This window comes from Schistocerca cancellata, chromosome 2 (assembly GCF_023864275.1).
Source record: "Schistocerca cancellata isolate TAMUIC-IGC-003103 chromosome 2, iqSchCanc2.1, whole genome shotgun sequence".
Lineage (NCBI taxonomy): Eukaryota > Metazoa > Arthropoda > Insecta > Orthoptera > Acrididae > Schistocerca > Schistocerca cancellata.
This window is the reverse complement of record NC_064627.1, coordinates 418,671,194-418,688,624: the sequence shown is the minus strand read 5'-3', so window position 1 is coordinate 418,688,624 and position 17,431 is coordinate 418,671,194. Positions and strand designations below refer to the sequence as shown.

The following is a 17,431-nucleotide window of genomic DNA, read 5'->3' as shown; positions in this document are numbered from 1 at the left end:
CTTAGAATCACCATCTCCTAGATAGTTAGCGTATCATACATTATACCACTCCTGTGATCTGGAAAAAATTGTTTTCACTCCCTCTACTTCCATCACTCCACTCGTGTCATGAAAATTTGCTTCACAACTTTCACTATGTTCGTCCTCGGTATTGCCCTTACATCTAAAATGTTTTGAGAGAATAGCAACAGCAATTACTTTGCAACTGTCTCCACCGGTAGCTGTCACAACTACATTTAGAAATTTATGACCTCTATGTTGCCATGATCCATCTAAAGCAACAGTTAAATCTCTACAATTCCCATTATCTGTCACAGCTTCTTCAACTGCTTTCTTCATTGTTGCTCGAGCAATATCTTCAGCAGAAGATCCCACGAATTCATTATAAAATCTAAACTTGGTTGGTGGTTTTGGCAAGTTCATAATTCCACATAACATTGTCCCATACAAGCCATACACTAGCCTAACATTTATATCATACACCCTCTTTCCACTATTACCACTACAAGGAATACTGTTAGAATTAGAAAACGACTTCTGCAGCACATTTGTTACACTTCAATAACATTTTACATGCCAAACCAGTGTATGAAGTTATTTTCAATTCCAGTCCTCTTTCTTTGCAAATTTGGCATAATACGTTATGTTTCAAAATATTAGAGAGCAAGGAAATGTTAATTATTTCACTCACATCATTACTGTCACTTTCATAGTTTTCAAATTTTTCTTTGCTGTCACAAAGTTTCTTGCTGGAAGTAGTTCTATCAGATTGATCTGGAGTAGACAGTGAAGCAGCCTGAGCAGCATCTCCCTTCGAAACAAAATATTTCTTCTTCCACTCATTGTGACTTTTCTTAAACACTCGATTGCTGAAATGGGCATACTGATACCCACAAACCAAATACGTAAAATAGGTATGAGCAAAATTCGTCAAATATGCAAAATTGAACAGCTAAACAACACAAAGCAAACTCCACAAGTCAACACACACGGTATAGCATTAATGTTTACTGATATGAACAGTCACTTGTCACAGAGATAAAGCCATACAATGTTGGAAAACAAAAAACTGTATAATTCCAGAAAGATACCCTGCTTGCAACCAGTGAGTTGTGCCGTCAAGAGGTGACAAACTAAGTCGCTACAACCGTTTAAGCGGCGCGTCAACTTTGCAGCGATAAAAAACACATTTAGAATTCACTTAGAAGGGTGAAACTTTATTTGTTTTATTCAGAAAACTCCAAATAATTTTAAAATGAAAAACCAAAAAACGTTAATTTTTGTCATTTTCATCGTTCCGGCTCCCCTTAAAGACGCCAAAGTCCTCATCAACAATAAATCTAATATAAACCTGGGCAGACTACCGAATTACCAGTTTTCAAAAAAGTTTAACAGATCCTTCAAAAGTTTAGTCTCTACTGCAGATTAAATTATGATTTTCTTTATTTACTATGAGGTGGCCAAAATCTGTGCCTGTTAATAGCATGACAGAGAAACACACATACTAGACGATTGAGGTATCTTCTGAAGTTGTCAGTTACTTCTGCAGATGATTCAGTGCTTGGTGCAAGAATTCAACAACACCTTTCAGCCAGTTGTTTGTAGTTAATGTGTCCCAAATCATTTTTATGCTCTTTAATAAAGATCACAGTTTATACAAATTCCTTGTACACTGTCACAAATATGTTACTTAACTCCCGTGTGACTGTGATTTTGGTGAACACTTAGATTTATTTCAAATATGTCACTGTTGTCAATTTCTGGTTTTAACAACCTCTAAATACTAAGTATTATGTGATCCCACCACTTTCCGTCAGTTCTTCAAACTACACAGCAGATTAATACCACCAAACACCTTGGGGTTCTTATACCATTACAATGGACCCATATGCTGTTGTATAACAGGCATTCAATAAGTAGCACAACACCTTTTTTCTGAAAGGTTGGTTTGTTTTATTAAGAATTCCAGTGCACCATATTATCTCTCTCTTTTTTGGATACAAAACGCTAATTATCATCCTAATCTCCGTTCAATGTGATGGCCTTATGCCCCCTTACTGGGAGGACCTGTATGCCCACACAGTACCACTCTACTTGTCTACGTCGGAGCCGACGTCTTGCTGCATCAATAATCTCCCAATCATTCACGTACAGATTCCCACGGAGCGCATGTTTCATTGGGCCAAACAGATGGGAGTCTGAAGGTGTGATATCCAGGCTATAGGGTGAATGATGAACAATCCAACGAAGTGTGGGGCTTGCATTATCATGGAGAAGAACAGTTCATTTGCACTTTTTGTGGCAACGAACAAGCTGAAGTTGTTTCTTCAGTTCCCTGAAGGTAGCACAATACACTTCAGAGTTCGTCATTGCACCATGAAGGAGGACATTGAACAGAATAAACTCTTCAGTCCCACAAAACTGGCGCCATGACTTTACTAGCTGAATATGTGGACTTGAACTGTCCTTCATTGTGTGGCACCATTCCACGGATTACCATTTTGTTTTCGGCTCGAAGTCATGAACCTATGTTTCATCACCTGTGATGGTGTTTGACAGAAAAATTGTCACAATTAGCCTCGTAAAGTGCATGTAATTCCCCACAGATGGTCCTTCGTTGTTCTTCAAGGTCTTCTGTTAGGTGGCAGAGAGCCAGTGGGCAACACATTTGAGCACCCCAACTAGTGGACAAATGTGTCAACCCTACCAACAGATACTTCCAGAAGAGCAGCTAGGTGTCTGTCTGTGATCCACGGATCATCTCGAATGAGTGTGTCTGCATATTCCAACATTGCAGGAGTCACAGCTGTGTGCAGCTGGCTGGCACACAGGAGGCAGGACAGGTTTGCATGACCTTGTTGCGATGTGACAGATGCCTCGCCTAACAACTCACCATGCTTTTGTTCACAGGCAGACATTCTGCACGTGCCTATGACTATCTGCAACATCCTGGTTTTCTGCCAAAAGAAACTCAGCAACAGCTCTCTGCTTGGAACATACCTCCATTACAGACATCATTTTGGAGGCTACGTACAGCACCGCCAGCTGTTGGTATCTTATGGAACTATAGGGGCTGAAGTGCTCCAAAGCCGGTTCACCGACAGCATGTTTGGCCAGTGTGTAGAGAAGTTTATTACCCGGGATGCCGACAGGACACGGGGTTCACATAAAAACCATGGAGACACAACGGGCAAGAGTATGGATGGACTCCTGAATAACCATCACCAGATGAGAGCAAGGAAAACATAGGTCGATAGCTTGTAAACCACTCAGGGAGTGACTACAGATAACAAAGGACTCATCTGAGCTGGAGCAGATATACTCTAGGGCGCGAGAGATGGCAACCAGCTCAGCAGCCGGCAATGAGCGTTGTTCAGAATTATCTCCAAGAGTAAGAGCATAACCAACTTGACCAGCAACCTTCGAACCATCGGTACAGACCATGTCAGAGCTGTGAAACACAGCAAGGATGGAAAGAAAGCGGCGTCGGAGGGCCTCAGGAGGGACCGAGCCCTTCGGGCCCTGTGCCAAATCCAGCCCAAGGCATAGACGGCGCACACACCATGGGGGTATATGTATATGGGCTCGGAAAATAGATGGGAGAGGGAAAAACTCAAGCCCAGAAAGAAGAGCCCAGACGCGAACCGCGATCGTACACCCTGACCGGGGCCACCGTTCTGGAAGATGGACAACTGAGTTGGGGAACAGGAGATGGTAATTTGAATGCCCAGGCAAATTACAAACACCCAGCACAAGCTGCCAGTAGTCATTGGCACCGGATCTGCAATGGAGGGACATCAGCCTCCACAAGTAGGCTATTTACAGGGCTTGTGCGGAAAGCTCCAGTTGCAAGTTGGATCCCGCAGTGAAGTATGGGTCACGCAACCGCAATACGGAAGGCGATGCCGAACCATACACCAGGCTCCCATAATCGAGGTGAGACTGAATCAATGCCTGATACAGTTGTAGAAGTGTCGACCAATCAGCACACCAGCTGGTGTGACTCAAGCAATGAAGAACGTTAAGATGGTGCCAAAACGTTTGTTTAAGCTGCCGAATATGAGGAAGCCAAGTCAACCAGGCATCAAAAAGCAAGCACCTCCACCAAGGAAAGAGGTTCGCCGTCAAGATAAAGCTGTGGCTCAGGGTGAACAGTGCAACGCTGGCAGAAATGCACGACGCAGGTCTTGGCAGCCGAGAACTGGAAGCCGTGCACGACGGCCCAAGACTGTGCCCTGCAGGTAGTGACCTGTAGCCACCATTCAGCAACCGCAATGCCAGTGGAGCTATAGTACAGGCACAAGTCATCAGCATACAAAGAAGCCGATATGGACGTTCCCACAGCTGCAGCTAGCCCATTTACAGCAACTAAAAAGAGGCAGACACTCAAGACAGAGCCTTGCAGGATCCTGTTCTCCTGGACTCAGGAGGAGCTATGGGAGGAACCAACTCGCACGCGCAAGGAACGAATCGACAGATAATTTTGAATAAAAAGCGGGAGCGGGCCCCTAAGACCCCACCCATGAAGCGTGGTGAGGATGTGATGTCGCCATGTCGTATTGTACGCCTTCCGCATGTCAAAGAAGATGGCAACCAGATGCTGACGGTTGGCAAATGCCATGCGGATGGCAAATGCCGTGTGAATGGCAGACCAGATTATTGGTGGCAGAGCGGCCCTCACAGAACCTACCCTGGGACAGAGCCAAAAGGCCCTGAGATTCAAGTAGCCAACTCAACCTCCAGCTCACCATGCGTACGAGCAACTTGCACATAACGTTGGTGAGGCAAATGGGACGGTAGCTGTCCAGCTCCAGGGGGTTCTTGCCTACTTGCAATACTGGGGTGATAATGCTTTCTCACCACTGAGAGGGGAACTCACTCCATCCAGATACGGTTGAAAAGGTCGAGGAGGTGTCGCTGGAGAGGTGTTTGAGCATCTGATAGTGGATGCGATTCGGCCCGGGAGATGTATCAGAGCAAGCGGCTAGGGCACTGCAGAATTCCCACTCACTGAATGGAGCATTGTACGATTCGGGATGGCGCGTATGGAGTGAAAGGCTCCGACTTTCCAACAGCTCTTGCAGGTAGCAGAAGGCCAGTGGGTAATTCGTAGAAGCGGAACGCTGAGCATAATGCTCTGCTAAAAGTTCTGCAATCATATCTGATTTCGTACAGACTGCTCCATTCAGGGAAAGCCTAGGTATGCTGACGGGTGTCTGATACCCATAGAGTTGCCTAATCGTGCACCAAATCTGCGATGGAGAGGTACGGATGCCAATGGTGGAGACATGCTGTTCCCAGCACTCCTGCTTCCGTCGGCGAATAAGGCGTCGGGCTCAGGCACAGAGCTATTTAAAGGTAATGAGGTGTTCCAATCATGGGTGCCACTTATGATGCTGGAGGGACCACCTGCAATCTCTAATCGCCTCAGAGATCTCCGGTGACCACCAAGGCCGAAGGGACCCAGAAGAACAGGTAATTGCAGATTCCGCAGCAGAAACGATGCCTGTGGTGATCGTGTGAACCACCATATCAATGGTGCTATGAGAAAGAGGTTCAAGAGTGGCAACAGAGGCGAACGAGTCCCGGTCAGCCTTATTCAAAGCCCATCTGGGGAGGCGCCCAGGTGAGCGACACTGGGGCAGTGACAAAAAGATCGGAAAGTGGTCACTACCGCACAAGTCATCATGCACACTCCATTGGACAAATGGTAGAAGGCCAGGGCTGCAGACCGAAAGGTCGATGTCTGAGTATGTGCCAACACTTGCTCAACGACAATGCCTCGGCCTGTTTCCACCAATCCACCTCACAAAGGGTTATGGGTGTTAAAGACGGCCAGTAACAGAAAAGGTGGCGGCAATTGGGTTATCAGTGCAACCAATACATGCTGCGGGACATCACCATCGAGTGGAAGATAGAGACTGCAGAAAGTAACAGCCTGAGTCATCCACACCTGAACAGCGATAGCCTCTAAAGGTGTTTGAAGAGGGACACACTTGATGTAAAGAGAGTTAAGGACGTAGGCCCAGACGCCACCAGATACCCTCTCATAAGATGCCCGATTCTTATAAAAACCCTGATAGTCAGGGAGAGCAGGGGTTCGCATCTTCGGAAACCAAATTTCCTGGAGAGCAATGCAGAAGGAAGAGTGAAGGCTGAGAAGTTGTCAGAGCCCAGCAAGGTGGTGGAAAAAACCGCTGCAGTTCAACTGGAGGAAGGCATTGTCCGCAGCCAAAAATGCCGTGAAGGGACCGAGGAGGCAGATTATGCTGCTGGATCACCTGCTGCCACCGACTGAGTGCCTGTGCGATCGACTTCCATGGTGTCTGAAGGTCTGGCGAGATCTAGGTCCTCAGCAGAGGCCAGAATCTCCATCCCATCCTCAGATGCAGAGCTTGTAGGTTGCGGTGGTGCCCACCCCACCGCAAGTTCCTTGGTCTTAGAGATCTTCTTCTTGGATTTTTATCGCTGCCCCTGGGTTTCACTGACTGAGAGGGCTTCATTGACTCAGTCTCTGGGACTGAGGAGGATCGCAAAGCCCTACGACGAGCTGCTTGTGGGCACATACACCACTGGTGGGCATCATCCTTCCCACTGGTGGAAACCTGGTAAGGGAGGGACCCAAGAAACCCTTACTGAGAAGAGGAGAAGTTGGACGCTTCTCTGGCTTAGAAGTGGGGCCGAACGTCCCCAATGGTTGGGGGGGGGGGGGGCCTGTTGCTCCCGAAGTAGGTGACACAGGAGCAACAGGTAGGGTAGTGCCTCCCCACAGTCAAGGAGGCAGGCGTAGTCTTACGGCTCGCGGAGCCGAATGGAATTCGCTGAATTGATGGGGCTATCACTGTTCTCATAGCGGCGGCGTAAGAGGAAGTCATTCGCACAGGACGGAGTTGTTCATATTTCTTCTTAGTCTCAGTGTAGGTCAGTCAGTCCAGGGTCTTATCTTCCATGATTTTCCGCTCTTTCTGACACAAATGATTGCCCATCAGCTCTTGTACATACTAGGTAGCGGACAAATAAGCTTTGCTGCCATTCTTAGCCTTTCATTCCTCCCATGGTGTGGCCAGAGAGGGAAACGATTTGGGGTCATATGAGTTTGCAATAAATTGAGCCCTGGAACGCTTAGAGACTGCTGGCGGCTGGCCACCACCAAGAGAAGATGTGCCATGCTTCCTTGCGTGTCATCCACCCTGATGGTACCCACTCGGACCAGAGGCCCTCCCCACGGGTGCCACCCAGCCGCAGCAAGGGCCACCTGGCAGGATGGCCATTGCCAGGAGTCCCAACGCCCCAGGGAGATAGGAATCTACTCCTTGGCATGTGCGGGGAGTTAACGGGGCAGGCGTTAGCAGAGTGATCCCTGTGTTGCCAGTGGGCTACAACCAACAGGGTACATGGCGACCCCACCACAATGGACTGGCTACCGTGCTGGATATCAGGTGCAAAGAAGTCCATGGTCGTCGACGGCGCAAAAAGCGACACAGCATAGTGGATGGTGGAAACTGCACCAAGGAATGTATCCTCGCCCACGAGAGGGAGAGAGAGCGGGACTGCAATACAATGACAAGAAAGCGGGCTAAAGATCTCAATGCACTATGGGCACGATGCACCATGTAAGGTGCCCTTCCCCAATTGGCTCGCTCTTTGGAAAAATTTGGAACTATGGAGGTCAAACCCTATAGGGGACCACAACATAAAGGCTGAAATGTGTGAGACTCCTTTTAGTTGCCTCTTATGACAGGCAGGAATACCACGGGCCTATTCTAACCCCCAGACCCACAGGGGGTTATGGAGTGCTACGAACTGCTTCCCCGAGGGATAGCCATCACAGCTAACATTTACAACAACCGGCATGTCTTGCAGACACAATCCAACATCAACAACCAGGAAGACTATGTAAAGCAATGATTCTCTATGATAATGACCCCTAGCATGCTACTAGATTGAAAAAAGAAAAAAAACACTATACAAGTCATTCCACACCCACCTTATTCACCTGCTCTTGTGCCCTCAGATTTCCACCTTTTCCACTCTCTATCGACCAACATTCAAGGAACTTCCTTTCCGGATGAAGACACGCGAAACACATGACTCAACAACTTCTCTGTCTCAAAATCAAATGATTTCTACAGTTGCGGAATTGGAAAGTTACCTCAGTGTTGGCAGACTGCTGTAAATAGTGAAGGAGAATACATTACTGATAGCTAAAGCCTGTGTTATGTGCCTTAGCTGTATTTGTTAAACTTATGGAAAAATTAAGTTTATACATTAGTGATGTTTTAGAACTCTTGACTGTTAATTGAATGTAAATACATAAAACTGCAACCAGTCACTTTTTTGAATAGTTAGTTATTATTCCATGGACCAGTTTTTGAACCTTTTCACATTCATCTCCAGATGGTTTTCTGGAAATTACACATCTGTTTCTAGTGTTAACACTGGGTGCTGGCTCTGTGACAAGAAGATGGAACATGCTTCAATGTATCGCCACGAGTACTGTTTATCTGTCAATATGGATGCAAAATTTTAGTTCTGCACTTACTGCAACAGCATGGGCTCTTTTTTCTGTTAGTGCCCATCTGCCTTCTTCCGTTCTGATGGCCAGATGGTACATCACTTCACACACTTTTACACAATCCGTATGCATTTGCACTGTGGTAGTGAAACTCTGCCAGCATCCGGCATGTACTATACAATTGCTGCTTGCTACAAAGATCTTGACAGAAAGGTATGACATAGGCGTACTTTGCTCAGTTCCTTTGTTTGCATGTATTAAAGTCGATATTATGGGCAAGTACTTTAATCAGACTGGTGTTAACATGAGAGTGCACAATAAAATAAATAAATAAATTAATTAATTACTGCAAGAACAAACTTCAAATGATCTGATGTCTTATTTCAATTCGTATATTAACATATAAAGCAGAGCCAGCACCCAGCATTATTCTAGAAATAGGTACATAACTTCCGGTAAACCATCTGAAGATGAACCTGAAAAGGCTCGTAAACTGATTCTTGGAATAATAAATAACTATTTAAAGTAGTGACTGGTTGCAGTTTTACGTATTTACATTATGGAAAAATGCCATAAACTTATGTATCAACCCAAAATTATTCACAAATGCAGCTTGACCACTTTTCCCTGACACCTTAAAATTATCCCAATTTTGTGCAGCTGTTGCCCCTTGGCACATGTTCACAAATGTATTAAAAATGTGTCTGCATAAATACAGAACCTACTGATATTTCACTGAACTGTGGGGTCAATTTTATTGGCGAGGTTTCTCTTTATTTTTATATAAACTTTCAAAGGCTTGGTATATAATGATGTATTCTCATGGCTGAAAAGCCACTGAGATTGCAAAAGATTAATAAAGCAACAGACCTCGAAAGTCTCATCTCTCTGAAAACGGTCTCAAATCATTGGAAAATAGTTCAGTCACTCACATGTTGGGACTAATATCATTAATGTCTATACGTTGCACAACAGCTTCTTGATAATAATATGGTGGAATACCTTAAACAGAAAATCTTTCTAATTGAAGCTCCAAAGCTTTTCACATTATGGTGCATGTAATGTATTTAGGTGAACAGGTAGTTTCCATACTACCATATTTCTGGAAGGTTTTTAAAATTGTGAGAATCGTGACTGATAGAGAGTACACGGCAGCTTCACACACCTGCAACTGGCTTGAACTTTTCACTGATGGAATTCATTATATTATCCAGTACAACAAGTGTTCATTAGAAACAAATATTGTCAGTGAGCATGTGTGTACTAAATACGCACGGCCAATTGGGTGGTTTGCCACAGTAAGACATGGCACAGCTCTGTACATGAAAGTAACTACACCTGCATCAGCACTCAAAAAGCCATGCCATACGATACATGGTGGAGGGTACCTTGGACTACTAATAGTCACTTCCTTTCCTCTCCCACCTGCAAAAAGAGCAAGGGAAAAAACAACTGCTGACATGCCTCTGTACAAGCTCTAATTTCTCTTACCTCTGACATCCTTTAGTGAAATGTACACTGGTGGCAGTGAAATTGTTCTGCAGGCACCTTCAAATACTCAACAGTGTTTCACGAAAAGAATGAACTCTTCCCTCCAGGTGGTCCCACACAACTTCACAAAGCATCTCTAATACTCACATGTTGATTGAAATCTACCACTAACAAAGTATCAAATTGCTTTGATGTCACCCTTTGATCAGACCTGGTGGGGATCCCAAACACTTCAGCAGTACCCAAGAAAAAGGTTACAATAATAGTGCCATTTCTAGATGAGCTACATTTCTGTAAAATTCTCAATAAACCAAAGTCTACCATTTGTCTTCCCTACTATCTATCCTTCTGTTCTTGTTCCCACTTCACATGGCTATGCAATATTACATTTAGACATTTAATCAACATGACTGTATCAAGCAGCGCACTACTAATGCTATATTCGAACATCATGAGATTCTTTTTCCTCCTCACCTGGATTAACTTACACTCTTCTACATTAAGAGTAAGCAGCTATCCATCACATAAATTATAAATTTTGACCAAGTAATCTTGCATCCTCCTACAATCACTCCATAACATCACCTTACTGTACACGTCATCAATAAATACCAACAGATTGCTGTTCATCTTGTCCATCAAATCATCTATGTATACAAAATACGAGCACTCCTATCACACTTCCTTGGGGCACTCCCGACAATATTCTTGTCTCTGTCAAACACTCACCATAAATAACAGTGCACTGGATTCTATTACTTAAGAAGTTGTTAAACCACTGTCATATCTGGGAACATAATCTCTATGCTTGGACCTCCGTTAACTGTCTGCAATGGGCACTGTGTAAAACACTTTTCCAGAAGTCTAGGAATATGGAATCTGCCCATTGCCCTACATCCATGGTTTGAAGGATATCATGTAAGAAAAGGAGAAGCCGAGTTTCGTACAAGCTATGCTTTCTAAATCCATGCTGTAGCCAGAAGCTTGTGACTCAAGAAAACCTTGTTACATTCAGACACAAACTCAGAATATGTTCCAGAATTCTGCAGCAAACAGATGTTAAGGATAGTGATATGTAATTTTGTGTTCTTTTACCTTTCTTCCATACATGAGCCGCATAAGCTTTTTTCCAGTCACTTGGGACTTTGCACCGTGTGAGAGATTCACAGCGAGTTAAAGCTAGGTAAGGGGCCAATGCCACAGAGTACTTCTAAATGCTGCAACCATTTTGAAAACCACCACAGGCTGTCAGTTTTATTACGCAAGATGCCTTTATTGCACCACATACAGATATAATATACTGTAAGTTTTAGCCTTCGGCACAAACTAAAAACAGTTAGCTTCCTGGTCCCTGCAGAATAATTTGTCTGTAGCATAAAGGGTAGGTAGATGGGTGAAGAAAAGAGATCAGTTTTTATTGTCAAAAAGTAACAACACCTTCACTCTTAATCATACGAGCATAGGCACCGCCAACATATACGCATGGGTGGCCAATTGCAAACTTCAGTTCAGTCAAGTGGACATTAATTTTTTTTCTTCTCACATTTCAACATTCCGTTGACTATACAGAGGGGTCCAAAAAAATGTATCAACTTAAAAGTCCATAACTGGCAAACTAATTGACGGGGTTGGCTCATCTTTGGTAGCATAGTAGTTTGTAGTTCCGGCAATCGCCACACAAGCATTTTATTGTGTTGTTTTGTTTTGTCAGATGACAGTCGCCAGATAGTCAGTGTTTTGTTCTTAGTTGCACCTAGTTACTCGAGTAAACATGGCCTGCACAAGACTTACATTCGATGAAAGGAAGTCAGTTTTGAAGTGCTATTTTAAGTACAAAAACATTAATGGGGTTCAATGGCAATGGCGAAATGAGTATCAAACAGAGCCACCGACATGTTTAACGATTCGTCGCATTCGAGACAAATTTGAAGCCGAAGGCTGTGTTAAAGATGTACACAAACAATGATCTGGACGACCTGTAACAGTAACAAGTCCAGCTAACTCCCGTCATGTGTTACAACAATTCACTCGCTCACTACAGAAGTCCGTGAGACAGTGTGCCTGTGAAACAACTGGAGTGAGTCGCTCAGGTGTTCGGCGAATTTTGAAGACAGCAAAGTGGAAGAGCTACATCTCACGACTGCTACACACAATGAACGAGGACGACCCAGATCGTAGAATGGAGTACTGTGAGTGGTTTACTAACATGGTGTGCAACGATGAAGAGTTTGCAGAAATGATTGTGTGATCTGATGAGGCACAGTTCAAACTCAATGGTACAGTAAATCGCCACAATTGCATCTACTGGACCACCGAAAATTCGAAAGCCCATGTAGACAAAGCCGTGAATTTGCCAGGAATAAATGTGTGGTGTGGGTTGTCTTACCGGGGCTTGATTGGGCCATTATTTTTGACGGCACAGTTACCAGTGAGGTGTACCTTCAGAAGCTTCAGACATACATTTTACCTGCCATCCGAGACTTGCATGCAGACTGAAGAGTTTACTTTCAACAAGACGGTGCTCCAGCCCATTACGTGTTGGGGCATAAAGTCTATCAGGAAGATGAACAGGCCGTAGAGGTGCTGTGGAGTATCCATCACATTCCCCAGACCTAACTCCTCTAGACTTTTACCTGTGGGGAACACTAAAGGACGTCGTTTATCGACAAAAGCCACGCACATTGGATGAACTTTGAGAATCCATCGTACATTCAAGTGCAAATATCCAACAGAACACGTTTCAGTCAGTAGTTTGTGCTGCAGTTTTGCGGCATCGTTTGTGTATGATGAAGCTAGTTATGACACTAAGACAGCAAAACCCACAAAATGAAATATTTGAAACTTTAATACAAATTTGGCCCCTAGATGAGACTATCTGACACAACAAAGGAAAAGTTTAGAAGTTAGAAACCCATTGCAGTTTTGTACTATAGTTTATGTACGATACAGGAACACAATACACATCAAATACTCACTGAACACTTGCCCATTATCTAATACATATGATTTCTGGATTTATCTTGCAGTTTTTAGTTTCGATGTGAAAAAGTGTGCTGAATATGGCGTGGATGTAACCATTACACCACATTACAGCATACTCTGTCAGCACACTTATTTCACTCTGATTAGTTGGCTTCACCAACTCAACCAAATTATCACCTGCCACGCAAACCAAGAACTTGGGCTACACTACAGGTCAGTGTCACCAAACAACTTCTCAGGAGGAGTCCACTACCACACTCTAGCCCAAACATTGGATACTATATCACAACTTGACTTGGACCTTCCTGGGAGCCAAGAAATCCGTGAGTCATGTGACTTCGGGCTGGTATGGAATGCTTCCACTTGTTGGCAATCTCAACTACCAACCAATACAGCACATCCTGAGCTGCAACAGGCACTGGGCATGCAATGTCGATTCCAGCAGTGTAGCTTGTTTTGCCTTCACCTCTGCCCCTCTCGCAGCAGTCCACATGCTAGTTGGCGATTTGAGTCAACTGAAGAATGGGATACAACCCGTCGGTAATGACCAAAGGCATCATAGGTTACTCATAGATAATGTCTTTACTTTAGAGCCATAGATTATAAATCGATTGTCTGCTGTGGATAAGCGCTATCATTGTAAAATGAACGTGTTTCTAAAAGACAGCGCTAGACGTTGCAAAGGATTCTTTTCGTTTGCACTGACTTACATAATTGGTTCTTTCCAATTCATTCGGTTCTTAATTTCATTCTTAGTGAGTTTGAGATAAATTGGGAGAATAGCTTTTCATTTAGAAGAATTTTTAGTTTTTGATTTTCGTTTGTAGGTATGGATTTATCTATTCCCATGAATAAGGAAGACTTAAAGCAGGCTTTGAGCTTAGACATGATGGCAACCATTCAATTTTTGCAAATGTCTGGTCTTATTGCTGATTATATTCAATGTCGTGAGTGCGGCGAACATTCACGCCTGTAAATGTGTGTGGTGGTTGTACTCATGATTTATTCATATGGAGGTGCAGCAAAGATCGACTATGGCATTCAATTAGACGAGGAACATGGTTTGAGAAATCAAAGCTGGTCACGAGGGATATAATAAAAATTAAATACTGTTGTTGTCTGAGGTACCCTGTGTGGTTGTGTGTGCAAGAACGTCATGTAAGTGAGCGCAGTTTTAGACTGGTATTCATTTTGAATGGAAGTTTGTGGCGAATATACAAAGTACAGGTGGTGTTTGGGGGGGGGGGGGGTTACAGTCAAAATCGATGAGTCTTATTTTGGCAAAACCAAATACAACAGGGAGGCTACCTGCGGTGAGATGATTTAGGGGGACTGTAATTTCAGGTCCATAATGTGATGACGTAGTTTTTAAAGTAGTTCCTAATCGAACGAAGAACCTGTTGGTGAAATTAATTGAAGATCATGTTGCACAGGGTTTGCTTCATATATGGAATTTGGGGAATAGGGGTTTCCACCATCTTGCCGTCACTCACAATATTGAATTCAGATCTTCATCAACTGGGACTTGCGCAAATAGTACAGGTTACTGGTCAGCCATAAAATCTGTTGTAGGGAGGGGGAAATAATGCATTTCGACACTACAGAGCAGTTTAGATGAATATCCATGGAGGCATAGTGTACCCAATACATACTGCCTGTTTAAGTGTTTCCTTAAATGTGTTAGGCAAATGCATCCTCCAAAATTTGCTGGTTAACTTCAGGTTGTAATGCAGAGGGGGCTAACTGATAGGTCAACTGAAGAACAGGAAACAAATATTACGTATGTTCCATTTTTCGTGTTACTAGTAATAGTATCCTATTCTTCAGTTGACCTATACAGGTCAACTGAAGTACGTGATACACGTTATAAAAGTCGTCATACTCTATTCGCTAGTACTAGTAATCTGCTCTTCAGTTGACCTACATAGCTCAACTGAAGAATGGGATACAAATTTTACTGATGTCCATTTTTTTGTCATCGCCAGCAAGACTATATTATTATTATCAGTCGTTATTATTAGTATCAAAGACAAATATTATATTTAGATCTTTCCACCTTCGCTAGTAATACTATCAACGTAAGAATATAATGCTAGTAGCAGCGGAAGCGAAAGAAGCAACTTCTGTAAAATTTGTATCCCGTATAGGTATATAGGTCAACTGAAGACTAGGATACTAATGCTAACAAAAACGAAGAAATCAACATGCATTAAATTTGTATCCCATACTGCAGGTAACCTATATAGATTGACTGAAGTTCGAGATACAACACGCACACACACACACACACACACACACACACACACACACACACACAGACTCTGAGGTATTCCATGCTAACATTACTTTTTTTTATTTTTTACAGAAGCGCCATCCTTAACATTATGTTTGAAATATTAATGGATGTGTCATTTGTCTACCATCTGTTTTCTCTCCTGCATTCCTTTTTTTTTATGAGCACTCGTCTTTGCTGTGTAATAAATCATCTCTGCCAAATTCTAATGTCAATGGTCAAAGCCGACAGGTAGTATCCCATTCTTCAGTAGCAAAACTAAGTTAACTAAATAATTGTTTCTATTTATAAATTCTGTTTTGCACTTACAATTTATTGTAAGTTGAAAGAAATACCTAGGCCATTATATCATAAAAGTGCACATTCTCACCACAATTTAAGGTATTGTACTTTTTGATAACTGCAAACAAAAACATTCTTCAATATCCAGGACATTCAGATTTTTTAAAAATTGCTGCAATGAAAATTAAAATGCTAATCAGCTAGACAACATAACATGTACACACTTCCCCTATAGCATAGTAAGGGGATTAAAAAGCTAAAAAACTATGACTAAATTTTATTGCCATTTATGTGCCTCTAGTATTAGTGACGGATATTTGGATTTTGTTCACCATACAGCAATTTTCTTCTGTCGGTAGAGTAAGAACTGCACGAATTTTGACTACATTCAAATTTCACAGTGTATCATAACCACAGTTTCGTCATAATTTACAAATCTCCTGTACTAAAAGACTACAACAATAGCAAGTGTTTTTGAAAAATGTATCTGTGAGTAAGTGCAGTGGGTAGCATAAATGAAAGTTTAACATGATAATCATAGGAAAAAAATACTATAAACAGATTTCATGACAACATACGATATTTCCTCCTATATCCCTCTTTCTACAGTGGAGTGCATACCGTTAGTATCATTGCTAACAGAGTAAAAGCAGTAACAAAACCAAAATCCGACCTATACATACTACAATACGTGGTTAACGTTTGTCAGGAATGCTCAAGTTATGAGTTCAACGAGTGCTGCTATAGGCAATGTAAACAAAATAAGGTGAAACCAAATTATAACACTGCGTTAGTGATGGTTCCGTTTCGCATGTAATACTTAATGACGATTTTCGTTGCCATAATCGGTATATGAACAAACAGCACTCATAAAATAATACAAAACATGGAAAAATTACATGGCACCACTTCATACAGAGAAACAAGTGTTGGATACCAATCACACACGTTTGTGTTTCAACAAGGACCTCCCCACAGAAACAAAACGCCCGCAGTAGAAAAGACAATCCTTTCTAAAGTGCGGGACGTAAGCCTCGTGTGGTTAGATAATGTAATAAAAACAAAAAATCCCTAGTTCATTACGTAACGCTGCGACTTGACCGATTCATGACAGTTTTTTTGGTGCTGTATTTCGCATTTCGAAACACGCCATACGTCATTCCGTATATAATTAAACATGCCGCTGATATGCGCCCTATCAACAATTCTATCAAATCTAGACTATGAAATAAAACTAAAATACCGGGTGCCTTGCTGAGCATCACTTATATGTTTCAGAAGACACATTTCAGTAACAGAAACGGCTGTAGCCAAAAGAAACATTCACAATCAATAATAAACATTGCAGAGGATGATAAATACTCGAGACAGACGAAGTGTATATATTTTTCATGCAAACCTTAAATTCAAATCGCCACGTTTCACGCAACGGACGGCGCCGCAACTGCAATGATCCCATGAGAACACAATAACAATAACAACAAAAACGGCTGCACTCATTTATCACAAAAAACTACTACATTACTCACCAAATACAGCGAGATTTTACAACAGATTATCAAATACAACACTCAAATACGGCTCTATGACATCGACCATCGACCACATACAACCACAGACACAACTCTCGCTATCAGAGATTATATTGACGAAAGTACTATCACCAGCATTTGAAGAAACTAATTTAAATCAGTTAGCGTTATTTGACTGTACGTGCAATAAATTGAAAATCTGAAATGCAACAAACTTCATATCATTTGACATAGTAGATTATAATTTTTTATTAGAAGGTATTATTGAGGCACTACTTATACAAAACGGTAATATCAGACAATGCAACAATTAAGAAACAGAGCACTATGTCTGTA

General features: G+C 42.6%; 1 protein-coding gene across 7 annotated transcripts in view; it reads right to left on the bottom strand.

Annotated features, from left to right (window-relative positions):
• LOC126161867 (GMP synthase [glutamine-hydrolyzing]) overlaps nt 1-17,202 on the bottom strand; it is a 151,401-nt gene extending 134,199 nt beyond the window's left edge. The window contains exons 1-2 of one of the 7 annotated variants that reach the window (XM_049917990.1): nt 17,093-17,193; nt 16,963-17,007 (exon numbers count right to left, since the gene is read on the bottom strand). Coding sequence is in view for 2 of the 7 variants with exons in the window: in XM_049917985.1 (XP_049773942.1) it covers nt 7,988-8,089 (102 nt within the window). In the remaining 5 variants the exon portion in view is untranslated. The other 6 variants (XM_049917993.1, XM_049917991.1, XM_049917992.1 and 3 more) reach the window with 6 other exon arrangements.
• Nucleotides 17,203-17,431: the final 229 nt, after the last annotated feature.